At 49.7% G+C, this 19,361-nt stretch overlaps 1 protein-coding gene across 1 annotated transcript; it reads right to left on the bottom strand.

Moving 5' to 3' along the window:
- Positions 1–14: 14 nt before the first annotated feature.
- On the bottom strand, positions 15–19,066 carry LOC144134277 (endothelin-converting enzyme homolog). Its single transcript, XM_077667226.1, has 9 exons — positions 19,060–19,066; positions 18,702–18,933; positions 17,479–17,620; positions 14,992–15,141; positions 12,534–12,794; positions 10,270–10,554; positions 7,437–7,724; positions 855–1,163; positions 15–233 (listed from the first exon to the last, which is right to left on the bottom strand). The coding sequence occupies exons 1-9, from the start codon at positions 19,064–19,066 to the stop codon at positions 15–17; spliced, it is 1,893 nt and encodes a 630-aa protein (XP_077523352.1).
- Positions 19,067–19,361: the final 295 nt, after the last annotated feature.

The following is a 19,361-nucleotide window of genomic DNA, read 5'->3' as shown; positions in this document are numbered from 1 at the left end:
GGCTGTCCGGAAGGTCAGGTCTGGCAGATCGCCGCGGTGGTAAAGTTGGCGCGGCCTTTGCAGCTGTAGCGCTCGGCGAACTCCTCCATGTTGTACAGTGGCAGCATGCACTTTTCGCGCGGAGTAAGAATGCCGGGGCTTTCAGCGGCGTTGCACCAAACCAGGCAGAAACGGGAAAAGAACACATGCTGTGCCTCGGGCAGGAAGTCGTTGAACACCTTGGTCGTGCCAGCCTGCACACAAGCGCACGAATATGATTCACAAAAACAGACAACGGACCAATAAAATATTAGAAACTATCTCTCCGTCAATCATATGTTACGAATATGTTAAAACATTACGATGGCCGAAGAACATGTCGTGCGCTGGTCGAACTAGCACATCGTTTCTTATTCGGCCGTCAAGGCCTTTCCCTTTCCTTATTAACCATACCCGTGAATTATCGATCATTCACAAATTACAGAGGGGTCCGGCACATCTGCTTGCCCTGTTAAGCTTTGCCAAACTTTTTTTAAGGTCATGACTGCTCTCATTTATTTTGCGTTGCCTTACCCAATTTTGCCGTCCCTCATCATGACATGCCATTTTAACCCTGATTTCATGCTTTCCGTCTGTATATGCCGGAAAGGCATTCAGTGGAAGAATCTATCTTACCCTCTCACTGTTTCCATCCCTATCCTTCCATCCATCCCTTGGCTGCTCTTATCGCGTCTTGATAGCTGAAGCTCACTGCTACAAGCCCTCCTCTTCTTGGGAAAAGTTGACCATAGAGTCACTAAAGGCACCAAAGACGTGCACAGCAAGATGCCATGACTTCGCAGCCTCTTCAGCGCCCTGCGGGGCCTGAGACACACCTTCTTTCGGAAGGCATCTGTGAAGGCAAAGTAGGCCATCCGGACGCCCAGGGAGAGTGTCACCATGAGCGTCTGCTGTGCGCCAGCCGTGGCAGGGTCGAGGTCCCCGAAGCCCACGTTTGTGCGTCGCTCTGTCAGACAACTAATTATCTTGGCGTGGTTGGCCAGCGTGTCTTTGTCCCAGCTGGTCTGACTAGGGTCCTTGACTCCGACTCCCACGATATCGGCCAGCTTGACCGCGATCAGTGCGCCCAGGGTGCCGTAGTTGAAGTAATCCGGCACCCGGAAAGTGTACAGGTACGGGTCGTTCTGCACAGTTTATGCAAAATCGCCCTCAAATGAATAGCGAAAAGCAACAAAAAGATCCTAGATGAGGGAGACAATACTAGCACACTTATTTACTTCTTAGGCGGGAAGATCGCTCTTTTCAAATGTTCATAGACCTCGCCTGCACGACCTCTGTAGCATCTGAAATTCTGGTGACTTTGTGTTGACGTTTCGTTTAACTCTGGTGGCACACCCTCAGTCACAAGCTTTGAGCACAACACCAACCATAAGTATTTTTTCACCTCTACCCTGGCGCGGCACCGCCGTTTTTCCACATGACGTAGGTGATCATTCAAAGCTTTCGAAGATAACGAATTGCAGGCAAATTTCTTATTGGAATAATTTATGGTTGGGGAACAGCCGCATTCCGTGCATTCCCGTTTCTTCAGATAAAAATATTGTCACGGCTCGTCTTTCTTTCATCGAGTGCACACGTCAGGTACCGTCGTGTGGAATGTCAGAATACGATAGCCTCAGCCTCAGTTAGGGCGATAAGCGGTATCCGCTTCTCACAACCAGGTTTATAGGAGTTCAGCCCCGCTGACTTCAAGACTGTACCTACCATTGTTAGCTTTGAAAGACTGGAAAGTCCGGATAGCGAGGTTTCGGGACAAAAGGAGTATATCTCAGTTTTTACATAGAGTTCAACGAAGTTCAAGGGGCCCTGTAATTACTTCGTTGTAGCCGTAGGTCATTACAGCCTGTGCTAACCGAGCCCTACAGGGGGAATCGCCACTCCTTCGTTATATCGTCACCGACAAACGGTCGAAGCACTCAAACCAGGTTTAATTAGACGTGCTGGGAGTGCAAGACAGGAGGGAGCTCGAGCGAGGAAGAGGACGAAAACCTCTAGCCCCTCGAGTGCGCAAGGCATGGCAAGTCCCATCTAAAACAGTTCGGCCGTGGTATGGCGCCACTGAATTGCTTGGTACTGTGGCATTACTCCCCCTCTCTGAAGGGCAACGACTCAGTGCCACAACAATGAGAAGCAGGAACGAAAGGGACGGCGAATGTTCCGGCGGCTGGTGTAGACACGCCTGAAGCGCTAGCGGGCGTGGTAAGGCTTCATCTGTGCGACATGGATGACTTCAGGGGTCGGCCGTCTAGAGGAACGAACTGTTCCCTGGGGGAGAACTTCATAGTTCACCTCACTGACTTGGCGGAGTACCTCGTAGGGGCCAAAATATCGGCGCAGAAGCTTTTCGGAGCGCCCACGCATGCGGATTGGGCTCCAAACCCTGACTTGTTCGCCGGGATGGTAACTAACAGCTCTGTGGCGGAGGTTACAGCGGCGAGCGTCGAGGGCTTGCTGGTGCTGGATTCGCTGTCGGGCGAGTTGTCGGGCGGCCTCGGCGTGACGAACGAATTAGGCAGCACCCATAACAGATGAGGTACTACTAGTCGGAAGCAACATGGCCTCCAGCATGGTTGTGGCTTCGCAACCATGCACTAAACTAATTGGAGTGAAGCGTGTCGTTTCTTGTAGAGCAGTGTTATAGGCAAATGTTACGTGAGTATGGCGTCTCAGTTGCGGTGGTCTGCGTCGACATACACGGAAATCATGTCGGCGATCGTCTTGTGAGCCGTTCGGCTAGTCCGTTCGTTTGAGGGTGGTAAGCTGTTGTTTTGCGGTGACTTGTGCCGCTAAGGTGCATAACCTCCTGCGTAAGGGCCGAGGTGAACGCCGTTCCCCTGTCAGTTACAACGATGATGGGTGCGCCGTGACGAAGCACAATATTTTGAACGAAAAAGTTCGCAATTTCGTCAGCGGTACCACGAGGGAGAGCTTTAGTTTTGCAGTACCGGCTGAGGTAGTCGGTGGCGACCACAATGTAGCGGTTACCCAGCGAGGACTCCGGAAATGGGCCAAGTCCATGCCGACTTGATGGAAGGGGACTTGCGGCGGATCAATAGGCTGCAGTAGTCTGGCTGGCTTAGTCGGCGGCGTCTTGCGACCTTGGCACTCGCGGCAAGTTCTGGCATAACGCTGGACAATTGCAGCAACCCTGGGCCAGTAGTACTTTTGGCGTATCCGCGCCAAAGTGCGGGAAAAACCCAGGTGACCAGAAGATGGGTCATCATGGCACGCCTGCAGAACTTCGTCGCGCAAGGCCACATGTACGACAAGCAGATAGGCAGCTTCCGTCGGGTTGTAGTTTTTCTTAAACAGAACGCCATCGCGCAAACAGAATGATGACAGTCCACGTGCGAAGATTCGCGGGGGCGACGCAGCGCTTCCTTCAAGACACTGAATGAGAGGCATTAGTTCACTGTCGTCCGTTTAGTGTTGAGTGAGGACGGATGTGGAGATGGCGCCGAGAAAAATAGAATCTTCGTCGGGATCAGCTCAGTTATCCTCGATAGGAGCACGAGACATACAGTCGGCATCACTGTGCTTCCTGCCGGACTTACAAACGACGGTGACATCGAACTCTTGAAGGCGACGGCTCCAGCGTGCAAGCCGTTCCGAGGGATCTTTGAGGTTCGCCAGCCAACAAAGCGAATGGTGATCACTGACGACTCTAAAAGGGCGGCCGTATAAATACGGGCGAAATTTGGTCACTGCCCACAGAATTGCTAGGCATTCTTTTTCAGTACTGGAATAGTTCGCCTCCGAGCGTGACAAGGTGCGGCTTGCGTACGCGATGGCACGTTCGATACCATCCTGCCACTGCACAAGGACCGCACCGAGGCCGATGTTGCTGGCGTCGGTGTGCAGTTCAGTGTCGGCCGACTCATCGAAGTGGCCAAGGATGGGCGTATTCGGGAGACGAGTGCGGAGGTCTTCGAAGGCCTGTTGTTGCTCCTGGCCCCAGAGGAACGGTTCGGCATATTTCGTGAGGCGGGTGAGGAGCTCAGTGATCTAGGAGAAGTTCGACACAAAACGCCAAAAATAGGCGCAGAGACGCAAAAAGCGGCGCACACTGCGCTTATCGGTTGGCACGGGAAAAGCAGCGACGGCGGCTGTCTTATCGGGGTCAGGGCTGACTCCCTTAGTGGTCACGATGTGGCCGAGATACTTCAACTCCTGGAAGGCGAAGTGACACTTTTCGGGCTTGAGGGAAAGACCGGCCGAACGAATTGCTGCGAACACAGCGCGCAGGCGCCTCAGGTGCTCTTCGTACGTGGCGGAGAAGATGACTACGTCATCTAGGTACACTAGGCAGGACTTCCATTTTAGATCGGCAAGCACGGTGTCCATCATCCGCTGAAAGGTAGCAGGAGCCGAGCGCAGGACGAAAGGAAGCACCCGGAATTCGTACAGACCGTCCGGTGTAATAAAGGCGGTCTTTTCCCGGTCGCGTTCGTCCACCTCGATATGCCAATAGCCACTGCGTAAATCTAGTGACGAGAAGTGGCGTGGCGTAACCGGTCCAGGGAGTCATCAATGCGTGGCAGAGGATTAACGTCTTTTTTGGTGACTTTATTTAGACGCCTGTAATCAACACAGAACCGTAGGGTTCCATCTTTCTTCGCCACTAGAACAACAGGCAATGCCCACGGGCTCGTCGACGGTTGTATCACGTCGTCTTGGAGCATATCTTGAACTTGTCGGCGAATGGCATCCCGTTCCTTCGAAGTGATACGATAAGGCGGCTGGCATAACGGTCGCTGGTTTGCGTCAACAATAATGCGGTGCTTTATGAGCGGAGTCTGCCCGACCTTGGAGGTCGAGGCAAAACAGTCGCGGAAAGATTCGATAATGCTCTCGAGGCAGCGTTTCTGATTAGACGGGAGGTTCGGGTTCAAGTCGGTTTTTATGGGAGTGGTCGGTGCTTCCACTGATACCAGGATTTCTGGCAGCGCGTGCGGTCCTGCGAGTTCGTTAAGTTCTTCGAAATACGCTATAGCTGTTTTGCCAGGCAAACACTGGGGTTCAGAGCCAAAATTGGTCACTAAAAGTTCGGTTCGCCCACTGTTCAATTCAATAATTCCGCGAGCTACACAGACTTGCCGACCCAGGAGCAGTGAGATGTTGATTTCAGCGATGCCACGAGTGCTGGGGCTATTATCACACTCGACGGTAACACACATGCTGGCTCTGGACGGGATCAATACGTGGTCGTCACAGACGCATAACTTAGCCCTGCGTGGCTCGGTATCGTCGTCGACAGGGCCTTGGGTGGAAAACGACACTATTATCTCCTGGAGGTTGATAACGGCACCGTACTCTTGAAGGAAATCCAAACCGAGTATGAGGTCTTTGGAGCACTCGGGTAACACAGCAAAGCAACCAGGGAAAGTAACACCGCGGATCTGGATGCGCGAAGTGCAGACACCGATCGCAGTTACCACGTGGCCACCAGCTGTCCGGATCTGCGGCCCAGACCAAGGGGTCAGAACGTTCCTCAAGACCGTGGCTAACCATCTGCTCATTACCGAAAAATCGGCGCCGGTATCCACGAGTGCGGTAACGTCGTGGCTGTCGGCGGATACCGGAATTTCGGTGGAGGCCAGTCGGTCGCAGCGCGTCGTCGAGGTCGTTGGGTCAGGTCGTCGTCGGTTGGAGCGTCGCGGCGAATCGTCGGGTGGAGACTCTTGACTCGGTCGTGGAGCGGCAGCCCTACCCCCGGAGGACGCCGTCTTCAGTTTTGCCGACGTGGGGACGTGCCTCTGAGCTGGCCAGAGGATGACAGGCGGCCGGGCGAAGAGAACCGCCTTGGGGATGGCGATCGGGACTGGAGCCGCTGTGAGGTCGAAGATTGCACGTTATCAGCCAAGTACTGTTTGATATCTCGTGGTATTTCACCGTAGCATGGTCGAGGTGCGTCAGGTGAAAAACCCCTTGAACCCATTCTGCGGTAGGAGCAGTGGCGGAGGATGTGGCCGGGCTCCCCGCTGTGGTAACAGAGCAGCCGATTGTTTGACGTACGCCAAACGTGCGCTTTGCTCACGGGTGGCCTGAACTCCTGCGGCACGGATGGTACAGTTGAGACTGGCTCCTGCAGGTATGGCACAGGAGCGACAGGGGAAAAGCTTCGCTGGTCCGGGACTCCGTAGCGCCTCGCTGTACGTCATAACGGAGGGCGCCGGGTAAGGAGCTGGGGGTGGCTGCACAACTCGTCGGATTTCTTCGCGGACCACGTCCATTACGGCAGCGACGCTGACCTGTGGAGCTTCAAAGCGAAGTTTCGCCAGTTCCTCGCGCACAAGGTTTCTTACAAGCTCCCGAAGCTCATCGGCGGGCAGCGACGTAGGCGTGTACTGGGAAGCGGCTGCTACAGTAGCCTGACGTCCGTAGTGGGCGCCCCGTTCCTGCAGAGAGCGCTCGATACCCATTGCATCCTTGGTGAAGTCGGACACTGTTCGTGGCGGGTCACGGACCAGTCCGGCAAATAGCTGCTCTTTTACGCCACGCATTAAGTGGCGTACCTTCTGTGCTTCGGGCATAGCAGGGTCGGCCCAATTGAACAGTCGCGTCATTTCCTCTATTAACATCGCGACGCTTTCATTCGGCTGCTGTGATCTTGAGCGCAGGGCGATTTCAGCCTTCTCTTTTCTTTCGCTGCTGGTAAATGTCGCTAGCAGCTCTCGACGAAAAGCCTCCCAGGTGGTAAAGGAAGCTCTGTGGTTCTCAAACCACGTTTTGGCCGAGTCCTGCAGCGCGAAGTAGACGCTGCGCAGCTTGCGCTCGCCGTCCCACTCATTGAAACCCGCCACTCGGTCAAAGCTGGCCAACCAGTCTCCGACGTTTTCGAACCTCTCACCGTGGAATGATGGGGGCGACCGAGGCGTGTGAAGGACGAACGGCGGGGCATTCCCGGAATGCTGACTTGTCTGGCTAGCCGTAGCAGACGTCATGGCCCTTGCTGGTCTTGCGAGTTGGCCGAACTCTGGCTGTAGGCCTCGCAGGCAGCGGCTCGCCTTGTGGACTGGTGTTGTAGCCACGCGTTGAGAACTGACGTCAAGAGTATCCTCGAGGTCAGCGTACATGGACCGTCACCCAGCACCTCCACCAAATATGTCATCGAAAAATGGTCGAAGCACACAAACCACGTTTAATTAGACGTGCTGGGAGTGCAAGAAAGGAGGGAGCTCGAGAGAGGAAAAAGACGAAAACCTCTAGCCCCGCGAGTGCGCAAGGCATGGCAAGTCCCATCTAAAACAGTTCGGCCGCGGTATGGCACCACTGGATTGCCCGGTACTGTGGCAATATAAATTATTTATTTTAAACCGTTTCGTTATGAAGTGGTTAGACTGTATTGTGTTTTCGGCATTCTAATGGGGAGGACACACAGACGCAGACATACACACCTGATATACCGTGGGCACGAGTACGCTCCTCCTGGCGGGGATATAAGAAAGGGTGTTTCCGAACTCGAGATCCGAGACGTGCAGCTCCATGCGCGTGGGTGGGTTCGCGGCCATGACGTTGTGGTGGTGACGCAGCGCCGTGGCGAGGACCTCGAGGAAAGAGGCTGACTCGTCCAGCGGTGGCTCCGGGCCCGTGTAGTCGACGCGGGACACGTTGAAACCCTCGCCCGCTATTACGTCCAGTGCCGTCTTGGAGATCGTTTCGGCCGCTTGTGACCGCGTGGCATCCTGTACGCAGCGGAATAGGCGACCACATCGTCTTTCAATAGAAATTTCGCATAACGCATGAAACTGATCACCGTCTCCTTCGGCTCACACGGGAAGGCATGAAAGGACTGAACATGGACATAGACGAAGCGCGCTTCATATACGCCCTGCGTCGTTCCTGGTGTTGCGTACGACCATGCCTAAAAATTTATACTGGCCTTCCTCAGGACTGAATAATGTAAACAGCGAGCACATAATTAAGGATTGAAGGAAAACTAGAAAACATATTGAAACAGATATACGTATATACGTATATACGTATATAAAACAGGATCAGAGAAAGATACAGAAAAAAACTCAATGTCGCCTTGAGCGGTCGCCGTTACATACTACGCTCATTGACCACACACCGAATTTTTAATTTTCTATTTTTAGTTCTTTTCGACTTCGTTCTCGTCATCTTCTTCTAGCGCCTTGACATCGCCGGTTCTCTAATATACATTCATAGAGCCCTGGGAGCCCTCATACCACTCCTGGCAGAGTGGCAGAGCGGTTAAGCGATGCGCCACTGCCTTGCGATGGCAGGTGCTGCCACCGGTGGTGCTTGTGCAACCAGTTTGCTCTTCCCGAGAGACCAATCACTAATAACCAATAATGCGACCAATAATGGCCTGTGAGCCATGAGGGTATCTCAAATAAATAAATAAATAAATATATAAATAAATAAAAAATGTAACTGCCACCTGCCATGGTGTGCAGTCCGGTGGGCAGGGCTTCACACCAAGGGCTTTAGCTAGACATGGGCAATCCAGCGCTTTCGCACTTTCTATAAACATCAGTCCTTGGTCCATAACCTTCCTGTTGCGCTCAACAAATACTATTCCATTAATGAATACAGTGTCAAGCAGCTGCATTCCTATTTTGCTAATATATGATTTCTACTGCTATTTTTGTTGTTAGCGACATTTCATATTGAATTGCACATTGATGTTAACACTCTTTTGTTGTTGTTTTGCTTTGTATGAGATCCCTTTTTTATGGCATGCATCATATATGCTAAATGCTGTGTATGCTATGGAAATAGTATAGATCAGTTTCATTTGTGAACTTTTTGGGTGAAGGTTTATTTATCTCTTTTTGTAAACACGCTACTGCCATGTAATGGGTCTCCTGGGCCTAGTCAAGCTCATAGCTTTTAGCTCAGGAGACCTTTCCGATTTCTGGAAAAATAAAATATATGTATGTATGTATGTAATTCACTCTTTTTCGCGGCTTTTTCCGCGACATGTACCCTCTAATGCTCGCGCACTAAAAAGCGTGGCTCGAGTGGTTACTGCGTTCGGCTGCTGGGCCTAAGGACGCGAGATAAAATGATGGCCATAGCGGCAGCCTTTAGTTGGTGTGTGGCGCAAAGGGCGCCCGTGTGCTGATATGTCGCAGTCGTGCCGCTTTGACCAGAAATATTTGGGCATAGTTGCTATTCTCTATCCTTTCGTCTTATTTGTTATATTGGTGTCTCCTCTCACTATGTATGTTCTCTTCTGCCCCTTATCTTCTGTGTTGCTGTTGTTGTCGTTATTGTATTTGTTGTAGCAATAGCAGCACTAGCACTTACCAGAGCTAATAGTGGCAGCAGTAGCAGCAGTAGTTGTAGTAGTAGTAGTAGTAGTAGTAGTAGTAGTAGTAGTAGTAGCAGTAGCAGCAGTAGTAGCAGTAGTAGTAGTTGTTGTTGTGGCAGTAGTAGTAGTAGTAGTGGTAGTGGTAGGGACGCCTTAGTGAAGGGCTCCGGAAATTTCGACGACCTTTGGTTCTTTAACGTGCACTGACGGCGCACATTACATGTGCCTAATAAAACTTCGCCTCCAGTAGTGATAGAAGTAGTAGCATTAGTAGCAGTAGTAGTAGTAGCAGTAGTAGCACTAGTAGTAGTTGTTGTAGTAGTCGTAGTAGTAGTAGTAGTAGAAGAAAAATTGAAATTAACCGCTGGCTGGTTGTCATGCAAAACGTCGGGAGTTTGGCTACCTTGCAAAAGGTAGGCATGTTGAGAGGCTGGCTACCAGCGGAGCCATATGCAGTGTGGTTACCGTGTAAGGAAGAGAAGGGTTACGGTGGAAAGAGCAGAGTATGCCGATTGGGGGGCTCTGGAATAACTTCGAGCACTTGGAGATTTCAACGTGCACTGGCATCGCACAGTGCACCTTAGATACCCATGTGGTCGAAATTATTCCCGGAAAACTCCACTATGGAACCTCTTTCTCTGTTCTTTCAATACCTCCTGTATCTGCTTTCTCTCACAATGCAGCTGAGGCGCCCACCCAGAAGTGAGGCAGTAACTGCGCCTTATATTTCCTCAAAACCAGTTTATTCTTTCAGTGTGCACTGATATCGCACAGTTTATGAGGGGCCTTTGCACCTTGCCCTAAATGAAACGCGGTCGGTGCGCTCATCATTCGATCCCCCGTCCTAGGGATGAGCAGCCGAACGTTATAACTACTGCCCCATTGCGGCGTGTGCGAATGGATGCGACTGAAAGCCAGTGATTCCACTTTGCTACATCTGGCCTTACCATCATCCAGCCGAGGACCTCACTCCCTTCCTCCGCAGCCATTTCCTTCATGAACGAAAGCATGTTGTAGATGACGCCCGTGCTGCCGGCCGGGGAGAGGTGTCGCGCGGCCAGGTAAGCCCATGTGAGAGCCAGCGTCTTGTGGGCGAAGCTGAGGCAGTACATCCCCTTGTGGACCTCGCTCTGAGCGATCCTCTCGCGGCTGGACAATATGTACACCACGTCCGCCTCGAAGACCGTGGCCAGGTAGAAGGTAGCGACCTTCAGGCCGCGCTTCATCACAAGCTGCGAGCATGTAAAGACACGGTGAATGCACAGCGTAAAGACACTGCGAAATTCCCATGAGAGTAGGAGTGCTTAGTAGCTCTGAGTAGCGCTGTGATCGGGTGTGAATGTGGAGGTGGGTAGCGGCTGTGTTGGCGTAGGGTTGCAAAGTATGTGTTGCGTCCTTTACAATCAACGTCAAATGGTTGGTTAGTAAGGCCTTTATCTGAGCCACTTCAGTGTATCAGGTGAGGGTGGGAAAGCGACAGGGAGAGAACGGCGACGGGCCCTCGGGCCGCTCTTGATAACCGGGCACTACTGGGCCGGCTGTGAGTTGCGAAGTGTAGCCTCACATTTCTCCTGTGATTCTAACCTTTGAAAGGGAGGATTCTAAATTTTAAGCACACTCACCAAACTTGCCCTAACAATGAGTGTCAAATGAAATACGAACACGATTGAAAATCTCACCGCAAAACTGGAAGATATTACATCAGGGAAGAATACTAGAGCGGGCGATTTTCGCATTTAAGGCGCAAAGACCGCAGCTTGGAAGTGTTAACAGGCCACGCCTCTATTTCCTATCCAACAACTAATATTTTTGATCGGTGACCTCCATTTGGCTCAGGTCTTTTATAAAAATAGCCCGGCGTGATGACGACCTCCAAATTGGCCCGAACCACCCCCCAAATTTGACCTTGCCAAGTTTGGACCGAAATTGATGTCCAAACATAACTGAGCGCTGCCTGACAAGGTGGTGACCTCCGAATTTGTCCTGGGTCATTGCCAAAATGCTACCGCCCCACTTCTTGGTATAACCGTGGTTAAACGCTGCCTAACATGTTTCGCTGCAAATCAAATGCTTGCGCCGAGATACCGAGAACAGGCGAGAATTCTAAGTCGGCATGCGGTATTTGCAACTTCATCGCTGCTGACATGTGGGTGCTGACTAATGATGTAACGAAAAAAGTGCACAAAGGTTTCTTTAGTCAGAACCTTCCTTGTGTTGTTGATTTTGTACCGATGAGATCGCAACATCGAACGCACGCTTTCCTGCTGTGGGGTAATCTAGGCGTAGCGCGGGTTATACCACAATATTTTTTTACAGTGCTAGCTATACTAAGGCCACGTTTCTCATTTACATGGTTTCGCTGTCGTTGACGTGACCCGGCAGTTGCAAGAAGCCATGCTGATTAGTCACAATAAAGTGCGGTCAAGCACCACGGCATGGCAACGCGCAGCGCCTATTGGCCAGAGTGTCAACCAGTGATTGGTTCCTACGTAATGACGTCGTGCGTGAAATCATTTTGCCCCGTGCAGATTAATATAGATGCACGAATACGCGGCAGTGCGTGCTTACTAGCCAGAGCTACAATAGCTCCTACTGGCATCGGCTTTCGCTCTACGTTACCTGAGCTTCGCGTTACCAGATTGGTAAACATAAGGTGAACTTTTTTTAATGCGAAAGCATTGTATGGCTCATCAGCAACGAAACACGGCCTTGTCGTCGTTGACAGCAAAAGTGGTTCCAAAAATCCCAGATGACATCACCGTGGCGTCAAAGGAAAAGAAAATTTCTTCGGAAGGTACGGAAAATTCAACCCAGGACTTAAAGCTTGTGAGGCGAGCCCGCAACTCATAGGCAACCATACCGCGTTACTTCTCGAATCAGGCTCTGCCGCTAGACGTCACTCTGCGCGCAGCGGAGCGCGGATGGCACCGAATTCGAGCGCTCTAGACAGGTTTGTGAACGACTGTACATGCTTTACCTTGCGACTGTATGCTAATGAGCAGTATCATTAGAAAAGAAGATAAAAATAAAAATAAATAAATAATAAAAAAATATAAAGTAAAAACAAAGTAAAAACACATTGAAAGCACGTAAGAAGCATTTAGTGCCATTCGTAACTTTTCATGACTGATCAGTCTGGACAATTTTCGCCCAGCTGAACGTCGGTCCCCTGCATGACCGGCATGAAGATCGCCTAACTGGGATCACTCACCTGCATTGCCGGCTTGAAGATATCGTCGCCCCTGACTATGATCTCGTCGGTGGGCACAAGGGTGAGCGTTTGACGGTGCGAGTCACTCACGGCGGCCACCCACTGTTTGGACGTGACGTTAACCACCATGTCGTGCACCGTTGCCTGGAACGTTTGCTGCTTTTCCTCGGGTTCCTTTCCACGGAAGAACTTCTTGACAGCGGCGTCCATATCCACAAGCAGTTGCAAGGCACCTGACACGTTGTCGCGCTCCAACCAAAGCTGTGCGGAGAAAAATGAAACAAGAAAACAACACAACATTAAGGATTCAGCATTGCCTTTGCACGGGTGTGCGCGGCGATCGTCAACTTCGAACAGCAGATTTTGAAGCCGGTGTATCATTTATCTAGCCAGAGAGGACTGCAAATGTTACATGGGTTTGCGTTCCTGGAACCATGCGTCCCTCAAAGTATAGTATGGTATGGTATGGTATGGTATGGTATGGTATGGTATGGTATGGTATGGTATGGTATGGTATGGTATGGTATGGTATGGTATGGTATGGTATTGCGACGAATCTTTGTACTGTTCGTTCACGCTCAAAGGCGCCGCCACGCGGCTTTATCGTTTTGGCTGAGAGCGGCAGGGGTCCTGTTCGACCGCCGCCGAGCACGCTTGTTGCTTTCGCCGCCGTCGAGTCCCTCCGTTCTTCGTGGGCGCGAGTCAGCCCTATAAAGCATTTCTTTCAGAAGCCCATTTCGCTGTCTTCCTGCCTGCCAGACTGCCGTCACCACTACGTTAGAGTATGGCATGGCATGGCATGTTATAATATGGTATGGTATGATATGGTATGGTATGGTATGGTATGCTATAGTATGGTATGGTATGGTATGGTGCGGCGGTATGCTACGGTATGATATGGTGTGGTACGGTATGAGGATATTAACATCCAAAAGCGGCACATTCACCATGAAAACGTCTTAGACGCCGGACTACCGATTAATTACGATCACCTGGGGTTCTTTACCTTGCGCTGAAGTCCCACAGCGGACGGACGTTTTTGCATAATGCGGCCAGCGAAACCGGTACTCGAACCCACGTCCTTGAACTCAGCAGCCGAAAGTCTTTGCCAATAAGCCGCAGCGGCTGGCAGCCGCAGCATTTACTTATTTAGACTTTAATTTCAACAGTACATGTCGTATTTTCAGTCTCAAACACTAAGTTACGCATTTAGCCCATTTTAGCCATTTCTAGCTAAGAGCGTAGTTTCGGGTCCTTTTTTTTCTCTCTGTGCTTACGCACACCGCCAAGAACATGCTGTTTTTTGGTATTCTTTCATCACCATGTCTGCGTTAAAGCTTTGGGCGTGCTATCATTTGTAAGGCTATTCTCTCTGTCCAGTATTTTAGGAGAATCTCCCAAGGTGCCGCATATTTCTTATAAGAGCAATTACATTAGTAAATAAAAACACTAATATGAGTAATGAGCAACTGTTTACTTCAAATCTAGCCCACCTTTGTGAAATTCCCCTAAAGCATAGAACTAAGTCTGTTCCCAATTATACATATTGATCAATTCGCCCTCCCCGTGCTACCTGCTAGCAGTCCTGGTTAGCTCTTTTGACTCAGCGACTGCCCCGGACAGGCGTTGGTCGCGGGTCCGAACCCCAGACGAGGACGAATTTTTCGTGAAGTACGAAGTTTCTGTGAAAGCTGCGTTCTTCTATATGCGTATGTCCGCGTTGGGGTCGATGTTAATGAATAGTTATGCTCTTTTTAATGCGCTAGGACTAGAGCGCTAATGCGAAAGAAATCCCTCCGGTGGACATCTGCCAGAGGCTAACCTTCGAGGAACCAGATAAATTAGTATACTTAATGCCTCGAGCAGGATTCGAACCCGTGGCAGCGCGAACAAGATCAGCTTCTCTGGCCGCCGCATTTGACCACTCGGCCATAGGTCCAGCCTTCCGGTCCGCATGCTATGCTGCCAGCCTATAGCGCTATTGTCGTCTTCATCAACATTAATTCGCTTCCAAAAGCAGCATGGTGACAGTCACACGGAGTGGCGAGAGATTTGAACCACGAACCACAGTAGCCGGGCAACAAAGAACACCAAATGTCATTGGTGTAAGCGAATTGAGTTCAACACAAAGAACTCATGAAATCTGAACCCACATGATCACGCATACCCTACGCATCAGTCGCATTAATCGCCAGTGAATTTTTTACTGTCCTTTCTCCACCAGGGTAGAAAGTTAAAAGTGACGAATTTCTTGCAGATCGTCCAAAGCGCACTGTAGTGGGCGTGCATAGTTCTCCAGGCCAATTTTCCAGCGGTTGCAGCAGGAACGGCATAAGCTATGCCCCCGTCTCTACCGCGCATCTGCTGACGTCAAATGAATAGCAATAGCCCAGGTACGGGAAAGCTCATAAACGATATGCATCGGCTTCCTCACCCATTGACTGGAAACAGGGCATACCTTTAGGACGTTCCCGAAGTTATGGCGGGCGTCTGCGCTGTCAAAGGATTGGCCAAGTTTCCCCTCCAGTGTGTAGCCTTCGTGCATAAAGAGCATGGGACGACCGGTTTCGTGGATGAACCTGACGTGGAACAGCGTGTAGACTCCGAGCTGCGATGTATGAGACGAAAAAGAGGGGGAGCGCTGTAGAAAGCAGGAGTATGATGATGGAGGAGGGAGGGATGGCTGCCGAGTATAACCCTTGTGTTAAGTTTAGGGCCCAAAGGATTCGCTTCTAAGTAGCGTAGTTGGGCTCTTTGCAGCATCCATCGAGTTCTTATTTTCGGAGGGGTTAGAACGAAGTCCCTCTCGCTTCCAACAGGTTGCACAGCATGATGCAGGATAAAATTCATTGGCTATTCACAAAGTATGTACAGTCAGCATCAGATTAAGCGGGAACAAAAAAAAGAAAAGGAAAACTGCAAAACAAGAAGATTTTAGCAAAGGTAACTAGCACTTTTGAAATTTGAAATTTATCCGCAGCCAACCTCTATGGCGTCTCTCTCTTTTCCACCTTTAACTCTCTTTTTTTCATCCTTTTCCGTTACAGTGCGGTTGAGGTGGTCTAACTTAGAAGTGAGACCAATAAATGAGACCAATATTTTTCAGCCCGTCGCCTTAAAGAGGTAGGGAAGACGTATTTGTTATGGTCTGCGTTTTTTTTTCTTTTCATCGGGCGTATAACATTAGCAAATATGGATCAGCACGTGAATTCACCTACGCCTTATTGATAACTCAGAATATATATGAAGTTTACCTGATCTCAATTTAGTTTCATGAGCCGAACGGTAGCCTTCACGTCACAAGTGGGTTTGGTGTTGTGTGAAGCATACAAAAGCAGAAATTTACTCGCTCCTGCGTTGTTTTAATTCGCCGCAACTTTCACGCCAGCCTGTCCAAACACATATGACCCAATATTTATGCTCGTGCCACCTCAAATCCACTTATAATGTCATAGCCACCATTCAGCTGATCAAACCGAAACTATGAAGGAACAAATAGGTGTTTCATCTGAAATGTTCAGCCATTTTTAAAGATAGGCATTTTGAGTTAGAGTAACACTCTTTTCGGCCCAACATTAACAGTTGTGTAGCGCGTCTACACGTCAAATTACAGCTAAGACATTCTAACTAGTAGCCTCGTTAACTAATGTCAAGTAGTTAACATTTTAACTGTAACTTTTAGCCTACTTATTTACCGAGAAGCGTGCCGCCCCCAGTAAGTAATATGAATACCACTTTTTAGAATTTAGAAAACTTCGTTACCATCCGCGCTGTGGCCCAACGAATTTTGTCTATTTTGACGATTTCCGTGCACTGGAGTGGCTGATTTGCCTGCAAGCTTCTCGAAAGCGCATATATTTTGGCGCGACGTAGCCAAAATTTGTTGGCCAACAGGGTCGAGGCTAACTCCGCTTTCGAGATTTTAAAAATTTATATGATTGTTAATTACGGCAGGCTACACGCCTCTCAATAAATAGCGAGACTAACACTAATCACAAGTCAACTACTCAGTATTAGTGAACCAGCGTACTAGTTAGCCTGTCTTGGCTATATTCTGCACCGCTTGCAAAGCTATACAAAAAAAGGTTTCTTCTATCTAGGAAGCCGATTCTTTAAAATTACGAAACATCTTAGGTGAAACATCTGGCATAATTGATGATTGTCGAACACTCGTGATTCATATTTAATAATGTTCAGCCCAGCATTACGAGCAAAGAACAGAAAAAGAACATTTTATCGTCGCTGCTTTCTTCAATGCAGTGACGACCCACCATCTCGTTTTGAAGAAGTCCAAAAGAGACATCGGATTAATGATTCAGGAAGACTTCTGCGACACAAGAACAATATCAGGAACGCAGGAGCGAAAGACTGCGGAGACTGTACTTCAGATTACTGAACTCAATAAAAAAATCAGTAAAATGACTCTCAATGAAAGAGAGGTCTAAATCAGCGCAATTTGAACTGGTCGCGTTCTCTTGTTCTCAAAGAAAAACGCCGCTTCCGCCACCGCCGTCCCGAATTGCGTTAGTTTAGTAAAGCTTCCACGCCCTTAAACTAGTCGTGTCTTCGTGCTTTCGAGCGGTTTAAGTTAAATCGCAAGTATTATTACCACACAATTACATTCACTTTTCCATTGCAGTTATTGATGCAAGCGCAAGTGCAGGCTTAGCCAATATGACTCAGAAGAAAAGAAACGGTAAATGGTAAACGGTAAACGGTAACGGAAACGGTAAAAAAATGGTAAGAAACGGTAAACGGGAAAGAGTAAACGGTAAGCGACCGGCCTGGCAGGAAAAAGTGTCATTAATAGCTATCGCTGTAAAATTGCATTTACATCGCCGGCCGCCGTTTACTCCAGCAAAGTTCCTCACGCATCATGGCAGTAAAACTCCTAGAACATTTGCCCATCTCAGGGGCGACGTAGTGACAAGAGTATAACACATACCTGCAGGGACTGCCGCACCAGGTAGCGCACCACGTCATAGTAGCTAGCAGCATGCATCAGTTGTTGAATGAGCAGCACCGTCTGCGCCTCGTGCAGGGCTTCTTTGAGCGTCCCAGGAGTGCTCATGTACCGGTAACACGATCTGCACGCACAGGCGAAACGGATATTGGTGGCCACCTCAAGGAGGCTATAGCGAATGGATGCAACATTTTATTCAAGGTGACGACGAACGGCCGGTTTCCCAAGAGCAGCTGGCCTTGAAGTCTAGGAAGCAGCCTGGGGCCAAATCGGGAGCATTTAAATAAGCACTAACCTGGTCAAGACGAATGCCCATAAACCTACACTAGTCGTATCTTCGTCCTGAGCAAATTCGTATCTTCGTAAAGCTCGCAGCCAAGGCAACAGGAACTCAGGACTAGGGATCCCTCTCGCAAGGGCAAATCAACCGGAACACCGTGCAGATGCTCTAAATACAGTTTTGATTGCCATGTCACTCGCCATGTGTTACGTGGAGCCCGGCTGGGTGGCTTTCATAAATGAGTTTTTTTTTCTGATAACGGGAGTAACAGTACTAAAGCATCATGTACTAAAGATAACATGTACTAAAGCATCAGCACTTCCACATCATTACCAGAGCGCACTCTCCCCATTTATCAAAAGTCCATTTTCTTGTCGCGCACTGATCCGCAGCAATAGGATAAAGAGAAAACAACGACATGGTCACGTTCGCTCCACTGAATTTCGCAATATACGCAGCAGACGGGAAACGTTGTAAATTCGTTAATACGTTATTGCTAAATCTTTATTATAAATGCTGTGATTGAAATGCTGGTTTGGTATTGTTTATAGCGTTTAACATAGTAAAACGATTTGTGCTAGCAGGGATACCGTTGACGAGGGCTCTAGACAATTTAGACTGCCTGAGGTTCTTTAATGTGCGCTGACATCGCACGCTACAAGGGCCTCCTCCATTCAGCCTCCACAGAATTACGACCACCGCGGCAGCGATTGAACCCGTGTCTTTCGGGTCAGCAGCCCACCACCATAACCACTGACTCACCACGTCGGCTTTTGAGTGAAATAAGCCACCCTTCTCTCTCTCACGTGGTTATTATAGTACAGTACGCGCTTTCCCAGCCCCCCCCCCTCTCCCCTCTTTTTAACCCACGGCCTGGGTGAGCACTCGACGTTTCATGTGGAGTGATGAAACGGGCGAGACTTGCCTGTAGACGGGCCCCAGGATATGCATGCCCTGACGTGTCTCGTCCTTGCGGAACTCTTCCCGCTTGTGGAACAGCGTGACGTTCAGCCGGAACACCTGGTTGACCACTGATTCGGCGTGGAAACTCATCCCCTTTTGATGCCACGAGCCGCACACGTAACCATAAAAGTCGACGCACGGGTCCTTGGACTCGTCCAGGAGCCCGTCCAGGTACTCCCGGGCCTTGAGGCACTCTGCAAACCAGATTTTCGCCCACTCCGTTATGCGTCAGCAGTTCGCGGTAACAGTTTTTACGCCCGCCCTCCAAAGTTTAGCCATGCGACAGCTAACACCCTAGCCAAACTAGGCAACAGAGTCACCTCCCATTCTTGCAAGCGTACACTGGACATGCTGGCATAGGGAAAGGGTAGGGTACCCAAGTTATCAAGTGACCTTGAAAGAAGAAGCAAGGATTTGCGGGAAGAAGTATTTGACAACGAAGATAACCTTGGGATGTTTCTATGGACGTTCAGTGGACGTAGAAACACCTTCCCCATAAAAAATCCTCTCCGTATATAGTCGTTAAGAAATGCGATACCGTCCCAGTTGCCCACAACATTTCGAGCGTCTATCACAATATTTCCCTTTATTATAAGCACAGTTGTGTAAGGCACTTCTCTGC

Source organism: Amblyomma americanum, chromosome 5, assembly GCF_052857255.1.
Source record: "Amblyomma americanum isolate KBUSLIRL-KWMA chromosome 5, ASM5285725v1, whole genome shotgun sequence".
Classification (NCBI taxonomy): Eukaryota; Metazoa; Arthropoda; class Arachnida; order Ixodida; family Ixodidae; genus Amblyomma; species Amblyomma americanum.
This window is presented reverse-complemented; position numbering and strand designations above follow the sequence as displayed.

Coding starts and splice junctions, on each gene's coding strand:
- LOC144134277 (XM_077667226.1), bottom strand. Junction 10,555..12,533: donor TCTTCAAGCCGGCAATGCAG/GTGAGTGATCCC, acceptor ACATGCTCGCAG/CTTGTGATGAAGCGCGGCCT. Junction 1,164..7,436: donor TCGTGCCCACGGTATATCAG/GTGTGTATGTCT, acceptor TAAACTGTGCAG/AACGACCCGTACCTGTACAC.